Source organism: Rissa tridactyla, chromosome 4, assembly GCF_028500815.1.
Source record: "Rissa tridactyla isolate bRisTri1 chromosome 4, bRisTri1.patW.cur.20221130, whole genome shotgun sequence".
Lineage (NCBI taxonomy): Eukaryota > Metazoa > Chordata > Aves > Charadriiformes > Laridae > Rissa > Rissa tridactyla.
Genome location: NC_071469.1, coordinates 43594948 through 43615687, shown reverse-complemented (window position 1 = coordinate 43615687; position 20740 = coordinate 43594948). Strand labels below are relative to the sequence as shown.

The 20740-nt window shown below is 39.7% G+C and overlaps 1 protein-coding gene across 5 annotated transcripts in view; it reads right to left on the bottom strand.

Moving 5' to 3' along the window:
- Positions 1–18897, bottom strand: part of UBR1 (ubiquitin protein ligase E3 component n-recognin 1) — a 73701-nt gene extending 54804 nt beyond the window's left edge. For 4 of the 5 annotated variants that reach the window (XM_054201503.1, XM_054201502.1, XM_054201504.1 and 1 more), the window contains exons 1-4: positions 18444–18897; positions 5390–5646; positions 3180–3258; positions 896–1006 (exon numbers count right to left, since the gene is read on the bottom strand). In XM_054201503.1, the coding sequence (XP_054057478.1) occupies positions 896–1006; positions 3180–3258; positions 5390–5646; positions 18444–18533 (537 nt within the window). In that variant the 5' untranslated portion in view covers positions 18534–18897. The remainder of the gene's footprint in view (positions 1–895; positions 1007–3179; positions 3259–5389; positions 5647–18443) is intronic. The other variant, XM_054201501.1, reaches the window with a different exon arrangement.
- Between the last annotated feature and the right edge of the window lie 1843 nt (positions 18898–20740).

The window sequence follows — 20740 nt, the reverse complement described above, 5'->3', positions numbered from 1 at the left end:
AAGCAGGTCAACATTACAGTGACAAGCTCCAAATGGTAATCAGACAACCCCTTCTTGGAGCTTCAACTATTTTTATTTCTGAAATCCATTAAGATTCATGGTTTTTTGAAGGATGAACCAGTCAAGGAAAACTTTGCCTCATTTTTCTGTAAGATCAGTGTTCTTTATTTCTATTCCATTTAATTTTTTTCCAGATCCTAAAGAGAAGTACTTTTGCAAAAAAACCAGGAGGAATTAAGGGTCTCTTTGCAACGATGAATGGTAAGGGCGTTTTTTGTCCTGATTATCTCAGAATGTAGGACTCGAAAGAAAAAATTTTACCTGAAGCAACTGATTTGCCTACATTCTTCTTGAGAACTACTTATAAAATGGCATATTTCTCATTAATATGCTGCTTTATGAGGTACAATAAGCCTGAGACATCCTGAGGTTACTTTTAAAGCATAGCAACTTATTCTAGCCATAGTGACAGATCACATACCAGAATTAACTGACAAAAAAAATTGTTCACTAATGCAGTAATGTGGAAAAGAGAAAATATTATTAAAATCAAATACTATACCTATTTACTAACCACTGGGAAACCAATTATTTATAAATAAGAACTGAGTAATACATATAGCACAGAAAAGAGCAGAAACTCCTATTTTAATTCCTAATCAAAGACAGAAGTGCACAAGACCGGTAGATGGAAGTGTTCTATTGGTTTTGCTTTTTGTTTGGAGACAAAGGATGGACAATATACATGTTTGACCCCAATAAACACCTTGACCAAGGAAATCCTGATTCAATTCAATTGGACCTGCTACATAAACATACATACTTTCATATACTGGAATAAGCACTTTTTAAAAAAAGACAATATTTATTCTTTCACTTTAAGCAATATTCTTACTTCTTTTGCAGAACCTGATGCTCCAGGTTCATGTTTAGTACACAGCGGTCCAGCCTTCCATGCCTCTGTATCCCCACAGTCACAAAATCCGCCTCCAGTGGAGCTATGCATCTGTAAAAACGTGTATTTCAGTCATGAAATATGCACGTAAAAAGCAAGAGAAAAATAAAAATGTGCACTATTTAAGTCAAACACAAGTATCAATAGCTACTTACAAAATACAAGAGGCACTGCATAACCAGTGGACTTGTCACAACATATTTTTTTCTTTTTAACTAAAAGTTAAAAGGAGACTTATCAAAGATGAGGCGGGGTGGCGTGATGGTGGTGGGGGGAACGTAAACTTTTTGAACAGAAAATACAGGAGGAAATACAGTTGCCGCTGCAAAAAAGTATGCAAGTAAAGTAAATTTGAGTATTAAGTAAATTTACTTAGAAAGTAGGTGAAAAGGCCTATGACTGATAAATAAGCACTTCATAAATAGAAAAATAATGATTTCTGGTTTTATGAGCAAAATTATAGCAAAGATGCTTAATGCCTTCTTTACAAATTACTTGGTAAAGTTTGAAAATAATCTAAACAAGCATGTGTGTATATTGAACAGGTATTTAGTAGTACCTCTACACCTAATCAAAGAAAATAAGATATAATCAGCATCTAAATACATTCTTGCAACTTCAACTTTGCATTACACTTTCAGAAAAGTACAAATTTTGTATCATTTTGGCAAAAAATTGAGACAAAACTCAGGCAAAAATAATTATCTTTAGCTTAGTCTAAATCCCCAATCCTAAACTAATTATAAAAAACACTAAGTGACCCAATAAAAAGACATTCAAAAATTTGTTATTTACTTGAAACGTTTTAAAATAACCTGATCTAATTAGATGTGCTTGGAACACGAGGCTGGACTAGGTGACCTCCTTAGGCCCCTTCCAACCTAAATTATTCTATGAATCTATAAAGAGCATAATCTGTATTCTGTAGAATGCATCTTTAAAATGGAAATGCAGCAAATCTGCTCCCATCTGACTACCTATTTCCATGGCTGATGTTTTGCCCAAAGTAGTTACTGAAAAACAGGGAAACGACAACAGCTTCTCAGCCCAGCTGTAATTCCAAACTGCTCCGTAATCACTATTGTCTACTTTCCCTGATTTTCATCTTACCTCTCTGTAAAATGTGTGTGTGCGTGGAAGTTATATTTGCACCGTCCAAGTAGTTTTGTACATCTTTCAATCAATACTTACTATACATCTTCAGATCAGTATACACAGACTCATACAGAGGGGTGGAATTTTGTATTTTAGTCCCAGTTAATTTTGAGATTCTTACAAACTATCTCTCATTAAAACATACCCACTTAAAGGGGATTTATGACCAACTGATAATACAAGTAAGACATCATGTCAACAAATAGAAGAAATAGCTGCAAAAAAAATCCAGCCCACTTTTTGGTTATGAAAGTTAATTAAGTTGAATACATAAAGTTTCTGTACATTTTTTTGCAGCAGAGTTAGACCAACTTTAAAAATTACACTTAATATATTGTTTTCCATTTCTGCTTCCAAGGCTGTTGACATTACAGAGTTCTCAATGAAGAGGGCAAGCAAAAATAGGGGCTTGGGAAAGAAACAGTAGGTGACAGTTTAGTCATCGAGTTAGCTAAAAATTATTTAAAAGATACTTCTTTAATTAAAGCATGGGAACCTCTCAAAGATAACACAGATTTGACTCAAAGAGAATCAAAAGGATATCAGAAAGAGATGATCCAGTTCTAGAACAATCTCAAAAAAATTGATGCTTCACTTTTGTTTTAACTTCATCATAGTCCACACTAAGCACAAAGTAGTTTATGCAAATCAAAATGGAGCAACAGAGTGAAAATGTAGAGACTGCATGAGTAAGTGCTGAAGTAATGGCCCTTGTATACGCACACTCATTCTCGTTTTCCAAATAGCACTGACTGGAACTCAGGACAAGACTGTCATTTTCAGTCACAGCTTTTTGCTCTGACATACACTTCTGTGATATTGCCAAAGAGAATAACAATGTATGCATTCACAAACACTCCCTTACCTTTAGCTCTTGAACAAGACAGAAAGTCACTATTCTTAAAAGAGGCTTTACATAGTTAGAAACATGAAAGAATTAACTAATTAGTAAACCCCAGATATTTTTTTAAATGAAAATTACTAACAGTTCATATGCAGTTTATTATATCCTCAAAAAAAATCTTCTCTAAAGCTACAAATACAATTTCTTAATATAAAATATTCCTACCTTGTACCGGTGGTTCTTGTGAATGCTATTCTGGAAGCAGTCCATACAGAGTACACAAGTTGGATCAACTGCACAGTCTCTGCAACGAAAATGGTAACTGGAAAACTTTCTAAAACAAACACATGGAATTTTCATGCACAAAAGAAAATGCTGCTCTGAAAAGAAATTTGAAATTAACAGATCCAAATTATAAAAACATTGCCTACTTCACCTCACAGAAAGAAGATAAAAGCCAATCTTGTTAGGCTTGAACCATGTCCTCAGACCTGCTGTATCAGAAACATGCTTGATATCACTTTCAAAATTTGTTACTAATATATTTCTGGTTTTGCTAAGAATAAGCAGCTATGAAACACCATGATGGCCCTGAAGTAACCTTTATTATTGTTTCCAACAACTGCAGCCAGTTTGCTAATAAACTTTTGCTACACTTCTGCTAAGTTATGTTTATAACTTTTAAAACAGTTAGAAGTTAAAATCTAAGGAGAATACCTTTGTAAAATGAGCCAAAGAATATATACTTTGAAATTTAATTTCAACGGTTTCAGTCGTGCACTCAAATACATGAAAATCCAGAATTACATTTGTGGGCAATCTAATTCAATTTTTCTCTATGCTCCACATACATACATTTTTTTTTTTTTACATTGCATTTTGCCCCTAAAACATGTCACTCTTTTTTTCTTTAAATGCTGTTTAATTCTATGCAACTTGTGGATGACAGGCATTTAACGCAACATAACAAGTTTTTTGTTTCATGCCATTGTTCAACATCTATTTCAAGCCTCCTTTACAATACAACTAAAATAGTATGGTAATTCTGATTACAGAATGAATTTCCTTTCAACCCTTTAGATGATAATCATGATTACAATAATTTAATCTTCACTAACATTTATTATCATAAATTGACTGCAAGGTGAGTTAAAAGAACGAAAACTTAATCCAGAAGTTAAATTTGAATGCCTGATTCAAGACATTTAGATTTTAATATTTCAGAGTATCTATTATTTTTAGCAATTTAGATGCCTAAAGCAAATGTATATTTAGCTTCAGTTGCAGTAGTAAATACACTATTTTGTATAAATACTACCACATTTTTGTAAGACAGGAACTCAAAAAAAAAAAAAAAAGAAAAAGAGACTACCTCTGGGAAGCATAGCTTTGTCTTTTTGCCTGCTATCATACAAGAACTCTGCAGAGGTAGGAACAGAATTATTCCTGTTACAGCAGCACTAAACTGCCTTGACCATCCTTTCCCTTTGTTCAATCCAATGTCACACTCACTACACACTGTCTAGCAAACAGGTAAGGACTTCAAAGACCATTCTCCTTTCATACACAACACTAACTTATTCCTAGAAAAAGCTGAAGAGTATGTGATTGATTAAAACCTTACAGTGTAATTCATAAACATAAAGTTTACAGAGAGCTTTCATTCTGATATCTCCTAAATTCTAAGGGCTGGATTTTTTATCCATAATAATATTCTTGATCCTTAATAACAGTCTTTTGGTATTTCTGATTAAATTTTCTAGGGTTTTAAAATAAACTGAAAACTAGAATAAACTATGACAATAGCATCATATTAATACTAATGAATTGCCAGCACCGTTACAATCTTTACATCTACCACAAAGACCTCTGGCTTTTTAATATTAATATATTCTTATTCATACTATTTATATTAATATAGTCATATTAATATGAATCAACAAAATAAATTCTATCAAACCAATGGGCTGCCATCTTTAGTATACTCGAGGATGAGACAGAAAGTGAAAACATGACCACTGGTCACATAGCTATTGCTTAAGCAAAGGACTGACGATGCTCAGAAATGCGGGGTTCTGTTTCAGACTTTGAAAGGGTGAGTACTGTACAGCTCACAGATTTTTATGCCTATTCTCCCTCAATTCAGGTACAGCCCATACTCATACCCTATCATCCAATCTTTTTAACCAATGGCTTTCAGTACCTTTATTATCCTTTACATTTCCTTCCCCATTTCTCTGCCAGAGCCTGCTTTTCACGTGCAATTTTCCTCACATTAAAGTGGTTTGAAATGTGAAGCAAATGCCACTGTCAGTTAAGCAAAGACCTACCATGACACAAACAATGATTAGTTAGCAGTGCGACTAATTTTATTAAACCACTTTGCCGCATTATCTCACATGGGAACACTCATGATAACATACCTCCATTCTTACCTGCAAGAGTACGTTGTCTCCCCTCCTTTGAACACCTTCCCACAGAGCTGTGAGGTTCCACTTTGTTGTAGTTTCTCCAGGAACATATCTGGGTCTTCCCCAAACAAATAACATTCCAGGGGGTATAATACTGCTGCCTGGACCATTTCTTCTTGTTTCTCCAGCAAGGGGTCCATTTCAGCTGAGTAAATATTTGGCACATGTTTTGCCAAGCACTGTAAAAACGTAGCTTGGAAGTTGAATCTTTCATCACACCACTGCAAGAAAAGTACACCCATGGATAAACATAAATGAATAAATAAATTTAAAGATAATAGATTAAGTGCTTCTACTGCGAATCCAGAATTCTTTTCCACATCAGAAGTCAGTTCTGCAAGCAATAAAACCCAAGAAAGCATGGCTTCTCAAGATTTTTCTCTGCTATTTTCCTTTCAGTACCCACCACAGTAACCTCTGCTCCCTTGAAGTCATCTACTAAAACACTTTGAGGCAAGAGTTGGCAGGTGCTATGCTACTGTAGAGCAGCCGACGCACTAATTAATCTTCAACTACGTGCTTGACAACCGGCCAGCCAATACACAAACCTTGCTGTTTGTTCAGCTGCTGACAAATGGAAGGAGCAGCAGCAGCAGCGGGTTTCCCTGTCTTAGCTGGGAAATAAGTTTGGGATTCATTCCTTAGCCTGCTGATAGTCACAAAACGTGCAACAACTGAATGGCCTTTGAAATTGTTACCCTTCTGTAAAATCTTGTTGAAACTGGTCATCTGGGTTCAAGAGTTACTGAGGGAGAAAGAAGCACAACTGACTGTTTCAGGTTAATATCCTTGGTACGCCTAAACTACAATGCTATTTTATATTTATAAGGCAATTAATAAAAGTACTTATGTTTTGGCTTGAGGTTCTTAATTTAAGTCCCTAATTTCAATTGCAACTACTCTAGTTCTCTGAACAGTTCTCGCCAATTGCTCTATTTCTGTCCTTCAAGTCTGAATATTCTTTCTTTCACATTATTCCCATTATTCAGAAATAGCTTTTGTTTTTCCTCATTGCACATCAAGTAAGTTTATCCATCAATGCTTCTAAAACAACCTCCTTTCATGCACAACCTTGATTTATGCCCAAAAATTTATTTTTGCAAGAAAAAAAAAAAATATATGTAACTTCATAAATAGCTCAAGGGAAATTCCTCTAGGCCAAGAATGAGCAAAGCAACCAGCAGAGAGTTCAGATTGAGAGAAGGCTCAAAGTAGCAGACTAATCAACTTTTTTAAAAGGATGAAAAAGCACAACATCTTACATGAAAGGCAAAAAATGCTGATTTCTCACTTAAAATGAAACCTACATCAATTGAATCAATGGATTGCCCCCCCCAAACTGACAGAGATAAGAGATTAAATAACAGATCTATAAGGCTACAGCTCCCCAGTTTACTACCTAGAACCACAATTCTCCAAAAAAAATAAATTAATCTAGAACACATGCAGTACAAACTGCTGCAATTGCAGTACTCTGAAAGCCGGATCTGCAATCATGTAGAAATTGCATAGCTGTTTTCTGAAAAATTGTATGTCTACCTAATATAGACAAGTACAAAAAAACCTGTCTACTTACAAAATCTAAACAGAAATAGAAGCGAGATACCAGGTTGAAACAGCCTCGATTAACAATAATATCCGTTACCCCAAACTAATCTGTTAAAGGAGATTGGTTCCACGTTGTAACCACTCTAAACACTTCCTTTATGGCTTTAATAAAACACACTACAGTTCTAATATGTTCAGTTTTAGCCTGAGGCTTCTACAGATATTTTGGCTATCAATCTTCCTTAGAATTACCCTTAGGTAGTCCATTATTTCATTTATCAGAGTGATCCATGAACTCAAAGTTATGGAAAAAAAATACATGGCAGACACTGATGAAAAAGAGAAGCCATGGATAATGAGGTCAAGCAGGAGAGCGAATTTGTCCTCAAATCATCCTAGAATATCCTCATTTTATAAATGCAGGTTGACCAGTCTAATCAGATTTCTTGAATCACAAAGCATTCAACCGATCCTCAAATATCTGAAAATGAAGATTCACCCATGAAGTGACAGGAGTCACTTATTTAAAATACAATTCTAACAAAAAAGTCTAGATCAAGAACGGATTTATTACATGAGCAGTAAGCACCACTGTGATCACCATATTGGTCATAACAGCTTTAGCATAGACATGCATGTAATATATAGCATTCTGTATACATACACACACTCAAATATATAGGTATGTATTTATTTTTACATATTCACAGTGGTAAGGAACAAAAGGGAAAGGAAACAAATTAGCAGATTGCCTTTTATTTTTAATAATTTGTTCAAATTTTTCAACTACCTAGCAACAATTTTTTAATAAAAATTTTATTTACCTGGGACATAAAGACACCAAATTGTAAAAAGCAATTGTAAAAAAATTGTAAATTAAATCCAAATTTCTCAAAAACTTGCATAGTAACACTTAAAAAAGAAAAATATCACATTTAGCTGGGAGCTCTCAGAAAGACGTCAAATTGTAAAAGGTAACTGAAAACTGAATTCCTTGATCGCGTGTTTATTTTTTTGCAGGTCTGATTTAATGAGTGGAAGTAAATTATTCCTATCATAAATAAAGTCCATAATTCAACTTTCCTCCTTAAACATGTTTCTTCCCATAACTTGTTTTTGTTTTTTGTTTTAACTTACCTATCCCGCATTATGTCTTTAGCGAGTTCCCCTCAAACTGTATTTGTTCAAATGGGTGTGTGTGACCCTTTGGCGTGCTCCCTTCCCAAAGCACAGGAGAATCCCTGTAGTCTGTAGCTCTTCTATCTTAATAAGCCATGCTCCCAAGAGATGGTGTAACTTTAGCTTCTGTGTCGTTGGAACAGAGCACATCATAGCTTCAAGAAACAGGGGAAAGCTTTCCTGAAAATCTGCCAGAAGTGTAGAACGGGTTCTCACACAGTCTAACTCATAAGCATTTCAAGTATTCCTATGCAAAGCTTTTAATTCTATTTAAATGTTGTCCAGAGAAGGAAGTAGGGAAACAGAGGGAAGAAGGGAAGCAAAAGAACTCTCTCAAGCAGGCTGGCTGCCTTTTGGTAAACACACTAAATTATATCCTCAACCTATACATCACCCAGGAAATATCCATTATATTCACAAGAGAAACAAGAATATTCATTTTCCTATTTCTAAAAGCTGCACCAGGCTAAACTTCAGACCTATCCCATACCCTCTGTGTCTCCTAGGAGAAGCAATTTACTCCTTGCATCAGAATCTGTTTAGCATACTATATTCAACTGTATAAAATTACACACAAAATCATCAAAAAAATACAGAAGCTGCCAAATAAAGCACTCCCTTAAGTTCAGACTGACTGTCCAATGCTAGCTTGGTCCCCTTGTGCACACATATTGAAATTCAGGTTTGAATACTTTGATTAACACTTTGAGCAGTCCCACCTTCCCTCTGCTCACTCACTCCTTTACACGTCAAGTGCTCAGCTGCTACAGATATGAAAACCATATGAATTAATAAATTGTTGGTTTTTCTTTATTGACTGGCAAAGAAGAAATAAAATACTGTATTATCATCAAGTTCTAACCATCCTATGCACGGGATGAGCTGGGAGTCTAGAAAAGCCTAAGAGCCATGCGAAACAGCAGCAGGCAGAGCCGGGGCTTGCACCGCAGCGTTCTGCCCAGCACTGGCACAGGCTGCCCTGAGAGGCTGCGGAGCCACCATCCTCGGACATACTCAAAAGCCAACAGGACATGGTCCTGGGCAACCTGTCCTAGGTTGGGCAGGGAGTTTGGACAGGACGACCTCCAGAGTTCCCTTCCAGCCCCAACCATTCTGTGATTCAAGTACCTTCACCAGGAGAAATATTACTTCTTTCTCAGTTTCTAGTAGTCTTTCAATTTCTACCACAAGTAAGCTCGACTTAAGAGAGCTTAAGTAACTTAAGCACTTAGCTCTACTAAGTCATTTTCCAAATTTGATGCCACTCAAAAATGAATTTGAAGCAGTGTACTGAAAGAGGCAGAGATCATGAGATAGAGCAATTAAGATAAGAACATAATCATGTAACTAAAATACTACTATCGGTTGTCTCTCCACAGCCCCCCAGTGCTCACACCCAGCCCTCCAGGGCCCACAGACTGTAACTAACAGAGGAAAGCCCAGAGGAAGCAGGCCTCAATACACTCCATTCCCATCGACACTATTCCACTGGAAAATATTTTTGGACTGCAAGGTGAAAATTACTGAATTTAGGAAAAAAAATCACCTCTGCATACATTTGGAGTAAGTTAAGGCTTACCTTCAAATTTTAATTCTGAAATTTCTGTGCTTTTAAATATCTGGATTGGCAACCTTAGTAAAGTTCTTTTGGTAGGTGTTTTTGGTCATTTTCTCATTTTTATTAAGTTACCTGAAGAAACAGCCATGCCATCATATGGACCATACAGACATACGCATGGCCGAGAAATAAAAGAGCCACAAACAATGACCAGAATGAGCTCAGGGAGTAATCACAGCAGCAGCACACAACCACCCCTCCTGTGGAGGGAGCAACATCCACCTCATGCCGGTGGGCATTCCCAGGTATTGAAAACAGCAGGCAGAGGTGACACTTGGGAACCGACATTAACAAAGACCATATGTAAAAGACATACATAGCCTCCTGTGTCTTCTTTTATACTTTACATCTCTATCCTTCTCCAGCCTCATCTTTATTCTTCCTTCAATCAGGCGTTCCTGTCACATTCTCCTTTTTTAAAGTAACAGTAATTCTTAAACTGCATGAAAAAGGGAGATGAGGGGAACCAGGAGTTGCAAAGCTATGTTTCTCAAGTGTAAGTGGTTTTGTCAAAAAAGCAGAGACAGCATCCATTTTGTCCAAGACTTTTGATTTGTTCTGTATAACAAAAGCAGTAATCTATAATTTTTAATGGCTCTTCAGAAGAGTATGACTATAGAAGTGGCACCTCACAATACCACTTGAGAAAGAATCATTAGAAGATAATCTCTTGCATGGAAATATGTCTTCCTCTGTGGGATCAGACTACTAATATTTCTTCCCATGCGTAAGCACACAGAGATCTTCCAAAAAGTCAATTCCAACTAAAAGGACAGTTTGTAGACTTTTTTCAAACCCTTTAAATAAGCATCACGTCAGAAAAGGTCAGAGGATGAAGAATTACACTTGCCTACAAATACTGCTATAAAAAGAGCAAAATATCTGTCGTTGATATATCCAATATATCCGTACCCAATGTTGTCACTCACAAACGCATTCATTTGTGAATACTGCAAATAATAATAGGCATGAGCGCTAAGTATATACAGAAACAGAGAAAAAAAAAAAAAAATCACTTTTCACCTATAGCTCAAGCGTCAAATGAAATTTCTCACCACTATGACAGAACTTCTTCATCATTGCAACAGGTTTATTACGTACATTAATTCAGTAGCCATTACTTCCATGACAGTTTTTGATTTACATTCTAAGCACAGTTCAGTTTGAATTCTAAAGTCTTTTCAAATTAACAGTTTGCATTAGGCAATACTATAAAAAGCAGCTCTACTTTAACTGCAGTGATTGACACACTGATCTTTTAGTGCAAAAGTACTGCATAAATTTCAAGACTACATTTTTAGAAATATACATTAATGTAATCAGTGAAAAGAAGGAATATTAATATTTATAAACATTAAATAACAAATTATGAAGGAATAGACATTGCCAGTAGCACAAACTAAAACCTGTACCTGGTCCAACATTCAAGTTTAACAGAGTAGTAAAAGAACTTAGTTTGTGCATGACAAATCTGTCAAGCATGAGAGGGCAATACCAGCTGCCTGTCAAAACAGCTGGTAGAAGCAGAATTTTAATAGTAAATCGATAAAATGCTGGGGACACATTGATTTCAGGCAGATGCCATTCAACATTAATACCGAATGCAAAAGGCTGCTTTACTTTAATGCACAGAACAGCTGTTAGTAGTTAAACAGAGATTAGCAGGACAACAGATCCCAGAAAACTTTTATTCTGATATTGTCTATCCAATTGAGCAACCATAAAAGATATTTTAAAAGGATAAACGTGCAGTAGTTCTTTGATAAATATGCAGAATACTTAAAATTTCTTTAGAAAGCAAACTTCAAAAGATTCTTGAACTAACATTTTCATATAAGGTTCTGCTTTTAAATGTTTAGTTCAGTTTTTCCTTCTGATTATTTTAGTTTAAAATTCTGTTTTCTACTGCACTGAAAATAAGATCCAACTGCAGTGCATAACACCTAGGCATTATTTTTACTAAAAATAACAAGATGACAAGGCAACCTATTTCAACCTCAAAAGATACATATTCCCCAAAGAAGAGGCTTCAAAAATAAGCACTAGGAATTAATTAGCATATTTGTTCTTCCCTGCCTTAAATCAAACTGAATTTTTTTAGGAGCACAAATTCTACTATGTCAGGAGGGGCACGGTTCAGGGAGATAAAACGGAAGCTTACTCTAGCTTTTTGTCACTTAAGCACTGCGTAGCTGTTCATGTGTTTCACATTCTCCGACAAAGTACAGCCGATGTTTCAGTAGAGAACCTAAGCTTAAAAAATGACGGTTTAGAACTCAATTACAAAATATCCGTTTTCTAACGCGACAGTCACATGGCTCCTTTATATTAACATAGCTGGTAACCAGCCACGTACCAAACTTTGGTCCGCTCTGCAAGAAGCAAATTTGGTTTCAAAAGTTATTTTGTATTGGCACAACATGGGTAACATTCAAGACCATCTAACATTGTTCTAACAAAACATCAACTCTGACCTAAAGACATAAAAGAACTGTTTGATCTCTACATTCATTTAAACTTTGGCCCCTAAGCCAAAGCAGGGTGCCAATTAATGTTAAAAGATGCTTTAATGATGCAGGTGTTTGCCCACTGGGAATGAGACTTGTAACAGCACAGACTACTGAAGCTTTTTCTACAGTAGAATCTTACCCCAATTCCAGCAGTCTCCAACAGCTAACAGTTTAGCTGAACTAGAGCAAACTAGTGATAACCAGAGAAGCAAAAAAGTAACCGCCAGCACCAGCAGCTACTGCTTTGGCTGCTGGACAGTTAAAACTAATGTCATATTCAGGGTAAGCAATGCCCAGAGCCAGGCTGTTCAACGTCCTTGAAACTGCAGGCCAGGTGTCAGTTTTAAAATCAGACTCACCTCCAATATCACTGGAGTGCAGCTTCAGTTGACAGGGATCAGCACGTGGATACAAACAGGTGGCCAAGGAGACATTTCAAGTGAAATCATGGCCTGTAGTTCTCTCTCTGCCACGCTGCAGATATCATACTGCCTACCAACTGAACGCTCTAGCCTAAATACACTACAAAATTAGCAGGCTACTACTAAGTAGGTTCAACAGGCAAAACAAAATAGCCAGAAATTCTAGAATTCCCAAGTCTTTGAGGCATGCAATCTAAACGCCTTTCATGTTCCAAATTTTTTGGTCAAACCTGCGTTAGGTAGATAGCAATGTACTGTAGGAATGTGTCTGAGAGAAAATGGTCATGTGAGCCAGCCTCCCTACCGTGAGAGATTAGATTAAGGGCAAAACAGGTGGTAGAAGATGGAATTAGTACATGGGAAAAATGGGAACTGAGAAGGTAGAAAACATGTTGTGCTAATGACTAAGTAATTTACTATGTGAATTCTTGTAACCAGTCTGATCTGTGAATGAACTGCATGGACAGTGCGTGAACAGAGACTGTAAGCCAATCCTATAGCTGCCGCTAGCACGTGCTCTTATTGCCTGTCTATATATACTCTGTGAAAACTGGAATAAAGGGAGAACGATCATACTCATATTGAGACTCCATCGTTACTCCAGGTCCGTCTCCCACTCCAACAATGTACAATTAACACATCAACACTACAGGAAATAGGAATTCAGTATCAGGCATTAAATATACAAAATACATATTTTGTAAAAATAGTTATTCTCCCTAGAAAAATCATCACCTTTGCAGAGTTATTTGTAGCACTCTTGTGAGACTTGAAAATAGAACTTTTTGTTTAAGTTCTGACCATTGATATAACAGATCCTTCTTATTTTGTTTCTAAAGAAACAAAGGAAAGGCTTTGATTCCTTCCTTGTCTGATCCTTAACACCCATGCTGTAGTCTCCTACCCTTGATGGAACAGAGTCTCTATCAAATTTCTTAGCATCAGACTACACTTCAAAAATTGCAGCTATGGTGGATATTTATAAAGTAGTAATTCATTAATTTGGTATAGTTATGTTCAAAGAAAAAAAAAAGCAAAACCAGAAAGTGACATATGTTTATACCAGGCTTTTGTATTAATGCTGGTGTACTAAAACTCGCCTTGCACCCACACAATTTTCCATTATCATGAATTTTAAGATCCCTTGTATACATAGTCTAATTCTGCAGTGAATTAATGTGTAATAAAATTCAGGTCAATCTATCTGTATCTAGCACTAACTCAGCATCTCCCAAAGGCCTTCCCTTACACAAGAAAGCCAACCTGTTTATCCCTAGCTTCTCTACTGCTCTGGGATCTTGAAGACACTTAAACAGTTGCACGATATCAGGAACATCCACCTGCAGCTACATTCTCCTGGAGCCACATACCTCTCACAGCACAATAACAGTATAACAGCCGAATTACAGCAACTGTAATTTGTGCCCTTTTTGTGGACTTGAGCAAAGCTGACAGATACTTCCACAATCACAGTTCACTCCTGCACTAACAAAAGCCACAAAAATTACTCCAGTTACCTATTACAACTTCACGGACTCCACTTCTTGGACACTGATACAAGTGTAGAGTAGACAGTGTTCTGCTAATACACTCCGCTGTTCTAAAAACAGTAGCTTTGACTAGATGCGATTCAGGGTTTATTTACACAAAAGGATATGCTAGTTTACCTAAAGATGAAATTTTAAACTAATTTAGCTTAACATAAACTGATGTAAAATTATATGGACATGTCATCTGGTTGTCGTGGTTTTGGCCAAATTGGCCAATGGCCAGCAACAGATGCTCCCCCCGCCAGCCTCTCATATACAGAGAGGAGGAGGAGAGATAAAGAGAGATTTATGAGTTTAGAAGAAACTAAACTACTTTAATGAAATATTAATAATAAAATAAAAAGGAAAATAATGAAATAGATACAGAGTATACAAAACCGTATTAAGCTCCCAGGATGACATCACCATCAGGCACTGGGGAAGTCCCAGGCTGGACTCAGCAACGGGTGGGAACTGGATTCCACAGATGGAGTCAGGAACACATGGATCGGGATCAAAGGCAGATGAACAGACAGGGTCCTCCTTGGATGTCAGCCACTGAAGGAAGAGACTTGACCCTTTGATCCCTCAGCTTTTATACTGAGCATGGGGCAGATGGGATGGAATATCCCTGTTGGTCAATTTTGGGTCACCTGTCCTGTCCGCTCCTCCCCACAGGTGGGACCCCTCTACACTTTTCCGCTTCCAACCCTCCAATGGGGCAAATAATGAAATTAGTTGACCTTGGTTGTTATAGCAATAAGTACAAGCAAGAGCCTCTCTGCATACCATTCCTTGGCACAAACTGTCTTATCACTCTGAACGAACTGTTTTAGACACAACATGCTGTTAATTTCAGAGAGGCCTAGCTAAGAAATAAAATTACTGAACAGAAAATTGGTTCTATTTTACCTCAAACCAGGACACTGGTCTAAGCAGGTTCACTCAGTTCAGGAGAGGTTAGATTTAAAACTGAAAGAAATGCCTGACTGATATTTCATTAATCTCAAGTTTGAGATATGTGCATATGAATATGAACGTCCCCTCCATATTACTACTTGATTACACCACCGCTATAGAAGTAAGGCTTCTCATATGCATTTTCTCAACAATATAATAGCATTGAATGGCACAACCCAAAATCTGAAATAGCTTGTAACGCACAAGCACCTGCATCATGTTTTGCTTTCCAAGATTAAGTGGTTTTCCTTCAAGTTATTTTCCTGCCTTTAAAGAAAATATCCTAATAATAAAGCTCTTTGCTTCTTGTACACCACTACCCTGCTTACATTTATACTTTTGTATAGGAGTATTGAGTGATGACAAAAGGTGGGACTGATGAAAAAAATCCCTTTTCTTCACAAGTATTACTGAGAAGGTACATGTACATCAAAATTTTAAGATTTTGTATAAATTAAAATCTTTGAAATATTTTAGTATCTACAACCTGGCTTGTATATTCCAGATAGGCATCACCAAAGCAGGCAGGAGTCAAACCGGAATTTGTTTAGAATACAGATGGACAAACAACTAAAAGGCTGGGTCCAGCCTGCAAAGCAGGCTTTTATTGGGCCACCGGCAATGCCTGCTAGCCAGCTACTAGACAAGCCAAGTCCAACCCATCAGTCAGCCAACAGCAATGCTGTTGGGAAAGAAAAGAAAGTAAACTTAAGTTTGGTAGACAGGGTTTACTGCAGTACCAGTGCAGCCCAAATTCAGCCCTCTCTCCTTCAGGGCAGCTCAGCTCAGGAAGCAATACAACCAGTATAAAGAAGAGGGCAGAGACAGGACCTGACTTCAACTAACACAGTGAATCACCAACTCGGGTATTTCCAACCACAGTCATCCAACCCGAAGAGTTGGAGTTAAGTGCACAGAAGAAACCACAGAGTTGGGCTGGGTGCAGAAGAGTTTATTACCTGAGTCATCACCATCCATTCCAGAATCAGGCTGGCACCCGCAGAATCATTTAGGTAATCCTGCATCATGTACCCAGCGCTCTGTGAAGGTTTATTAGTCATGCAGCCAGATGTGGTGCTGCACTGCAACCAACTGCACCCAGAGCCAGAGATGAAAAAGGAGAGCAAAAGTCGGTCTGACTGGGCTGACGCCAAGACAGATTTGACAACTTCAGTAAGGACAAAGCTCTCTCCACTCAGCCAGTTGTTTCTGCTCCACATTCCCTCAACTTCCCAATTCTAGCACAACAGCGAAAGGACATTCAGAGTAGCTGTGCACGGTCAAAACACAAGTCAGACAAGATACGTTAGTTCCACCTAATTAGTATCAGCTTTAGCACAGCAGTAAATTGGGTGTACTACTTCCAGATTACAGCTTTCTCTGGCATCAGTATAGCCAGGTTTGCAAGCAACTTCACGAACGCTGTCAGACCCAACCTAAGTCCATATCCCTAACACCCCTTCTCCCTTAATATATGCCCCATACTCCCTGTCAAAATTCCTGCAGTTTGCTTGGATACATAGCAGACAGCCCAACCTGGGTGGCCACCCACCTCTCTTGCAATAACAGTAATTCTAGCGCAGAGTCTCTCAATTGGCTGAAACCACATAAAAATTAAGACAACGTAGTTGATGAGCATCAACTTTGAGCAGATGAGGATCTCTTTAACATCTTTCCCCATGTTTTTCACAATACCACTATTATGAGTTTTACACATTGCCTGGGTTAATGCAGCCTCTTATGTCCCCGAATAATGGAAGGTTGATTGCATTGTTTTGCTGCTGATTGCAACTATCACTCACAGTACCTCTCTGACTCTACACATGGCTCTCAAGCTTAGGAAGTTGCCTGACTCAGGCTGCATTTTTTTGAAACTACAATGCAATCGAATTACATTTTTACTAGTTTAAAATCAAATTGCTTTTAACATAGGAAAAAAAAAATCAACACATAGACCTGTTATGGCCACAGAAATATACTTCGCTTTAGAAATGGCTCTGTAGTCACAGACTGCATTCTTATGATTTGCAGAGACCCTTATAATTCTGAGAGGAAAGGTATGACGAATAATTGTTGTTGCCCTAGCACTACCACCTGCAAGAGAAGTTCCATGAGTAAACATCTCTCTAATTACATCTTCCTCATTTTATTAATGGTGTGTAGCATCGTGTAAAAAGTAGCTATTCCACAGGCTTGCCAGTGTCCAACTTTTAAACATCCACAGTCAAAAGTTTCAAAACCACAGTATGTATTCGGGTTGTTGCAGGAAAATATAACATTGAATGCAGTAAAATTTCTGCCATGCATTTGGACTCCCTTTCTTAAACTGACAGCCTTTGGGTTTTGAACTCCACTAGCAAAAATGTTTGCAACATAGTAATCACTTTGCAAGGCTGTGAAGGAAAGCACAGGAGGCCCTCACCTACTTTCACTAGCCAGATTCAGCACTAAGTTGTGTTCAGTAAGGGAATATTGAATCCATAGGTGACTGAAGTAATTCACAGAGAGGAGAATTCTGTTCAGCAAATGAACAACTGTCTCCATCTACATCCCTTCTAAACTTCGCTATTTGTTGCTTCATTCACGCTCTGCAGAATGATAATCTGTTACTCGGCCTTTTTTGTTCCACAGTAAAGTCACCTTTAATTAGGAAAGGTAAAGCCAGAATAAAAATAAAAGGTGCATGTATACGCTGCGGCGTTTTAAGGACGCGTGATAGCCTTTGCAGCTTTCTAAAGTCTGATCTCGTCTAATTACCGAGAGGTCAAACGAAGAGAGGGGAATGAAGGCGGGGGGTGGGTGATGCTGCAGGGAGCTGGCGACAAACCGCTTCCCTCCGGGCCGCCTGACAGCGCCTCGCCGGGCCCAGGGCAGGGCTACCTCTCCGGGGCACGGGCCGCCGGGGCCGAGGCCGGGCCGGGTGCGCAGGGGGCAGCGGGCCGCCCGCCCTCCTCCTGGGCTCCGGCCCCGCTGCTGGCCATCGCGCCTCGGCAGCTGCCACCGCCGCCGCCCGCCGGCAACAGCGGGCATACAATAGCGCGTCCCGCCCCTCCACACGGCGGCCCCACCAGAGAGGACGCGGCCCCCACGGCGCCGCCCCATCGGGCGGGGGCCGCCGGCTCCTCTCCGCGGCGGGCAGCGGGGCGCCCCACGGCCGGAAAAGCTAGACGGGTCGGCGGGGTGGCAGCGAGGGCAGGGCACAGGCTGCCCCCGAGCGGGGGCAAGGGGAACCGCGCCGGGCTGCAGCCTCACCATGGCTCGCTCCTGGGGCTGCGCGTGGACCCTGCCGCCCGCTGCTCCCGCCGCTGCTGCTCCGGGCCCTCCGTTGCCTCCGTCCGCCATTTTGAGAGCGAGGGACGCGACCGGCGAGGCCGTCACCGCCCGGAAGGAGCCGCCACCGTCACCCGGCCGCCGCGCCGCGTCGCCTCCACAGCCCGCCCCCCGCGGCGGCCCGGGTGGCACCGCGCAGGCGCCGCCCGCCCTACGCGCATGCTCCACGGCGCTGAGTCGGTGCGAGAGGTCAGCGGTGCAAGCTGCGCTGTCCCAGAGGCGGTAGGGCGGAGGAGGCTGAATAGGCTGAGTTCGGGAGGTGCGGTGAAGCGAGCGCGGTCGCCTTGGCCCGGCCCGGCCCGGCCCGCTGAGGAGCGCTGTGAGGGGCTGAGGAAGGCCCGGAGCCCGGGAGACTGAGGCGGAGTGCTTCCCCGGGATGTGTGAGGACGGTCGGCAAAGCGAAACTCGCGTTGGTTCCGCCCGCGGAGTTACGTGGGTGAGGTTCCTCTGCGGGCCCTTAAACTGCAGGATGCGGGTGTTCGCTCAGGGCCCTGCATTAATAGCAAGATAATAAACACTTTAAGTAATTTTCCTACACGATACTGCAGTGGTACACTATCTCAGCAGACTCCCATTTCATATTTCAGCATGTCTCCTATTTGGGCTAAGCAAAAGCAAAAGCAAAATTTTAGGAACTTTGTACAAGCATGGGAGGCAGCAGTAGTTTTGGCACGTCACTGTCTCCAAGGTCAAAGTTTTTCCTCCACTAGAACTGCGGTGGGTATTCTGCGTTTGCTGCTCTGGCAGAAGACTGGGGTGTTAAGGAACTTGGCTGATACGTGACAGACCTGGCCTCAATGCTGCTTGGAAGTTTTCCAGATGGTTGCAAACCAGTCCATTTGCGCAATTCCCTGGGTTTATACCTTTCTAAGGCTGGGGAAATAGGTGGAATAGCCATAGCTTTGGACCTCGCAGGCACACATGCTAACTACCTATGTCTAATAACTCTGTTTTGAAGAAGACCGACTCCTTCCTCGCTGCTTCAAGCCTCCAAGCAACCCTTCCACATTCCTCGTTTATCAGTATGGATGGGATGAAGTTTGCAGGTGACCTTTTCAGGTATATTTAATAGAGTTTTCTCACTGTAGCTGGCCACAGGTCCTCCCAAAGTTCTTCTCTTACATCTTTAGAATATCTGACTAGCTTTTCCGTAGAAGCTACCATTCATCTTCATTTTAAGTCACTGCAGACTTATTTACCTTATTGAAATCTGTCACTTAAAATTACTGAGTAGATAATGTCACTGAGACAAGTTTAGGCATGAGAGATAAAGAAAGGCAAAGCTTCATCTAGTTTTGTCCGTGTGTGTTGCAAGTCTGCGTTCAACCCTTTCCGATGGCATGGCTGATCTCTAACCAGCAGGACAACAGCCAGCTTTAGACTGCAATTACTGGAGTCCTCATCATGTTTTAGCATCAACAGTAGCAATTATGTCTTCCAGCTTCCGATGTAGTCGAGCAAGAGAAGCAAGGCTGGGATTCCAAGACAGCAACGAACGCGCTCGAGCAGCGGCAGGGCCGCCTGCGGTCCCCTCGGCTGCAAGATGGGTGTCTTGCGTGGCCATGTCTTTTAGCTGAACTATGGGTATGGTTTCACTTTAGTGTGGGACTTTTAGAAGAAGTTATGCTAATATAAACCAGCTGCTTTAGTTGAAGAAGAGTATGGATTTATTAAGGAAAATAGTACAAAAAAAAGAAAGATTTGGAACCCACGTATGCTGGGAGACAGCAAAATGAGTGGCAGCGAACCTCTGAAAAAACAAGCTGGCAACACTACCCCAGGCAGAAATGGCACAAAACACCAAGATCTCCATGGATGCTAAAATAATAGACGAAATAAGAAGAAGGAAACACAAATACAGATAAATTTTAATAGTGACAAAATGCTGAAGCTTGGCAGTCCTTCTAGGGCTAAAATAAAATGGTAGAGATCCAGGAAGAAATTGAGCAAACCCTAGTTTTCAAGATTACTCCCCAAAATGACCGGGATTACTGATTGCTAACTGTTGATTTAAAAGCAGTTGTTTGGGGTGTTCTTTGCAGGGAAGTAGGAAGCAGACATGCAAGATGGAAGGCAGCTGAAAAAAATAAAGCAAACATACACTGTATACGTCCCACAAAAGAGCAGCGAAATTATCAAGAACATCTGAAGAAGGGGTGTAATATAATAATGAAGATTAAGTGATCTGAAAAGTGGTTTTCTTGATCAATGCTAAAAAT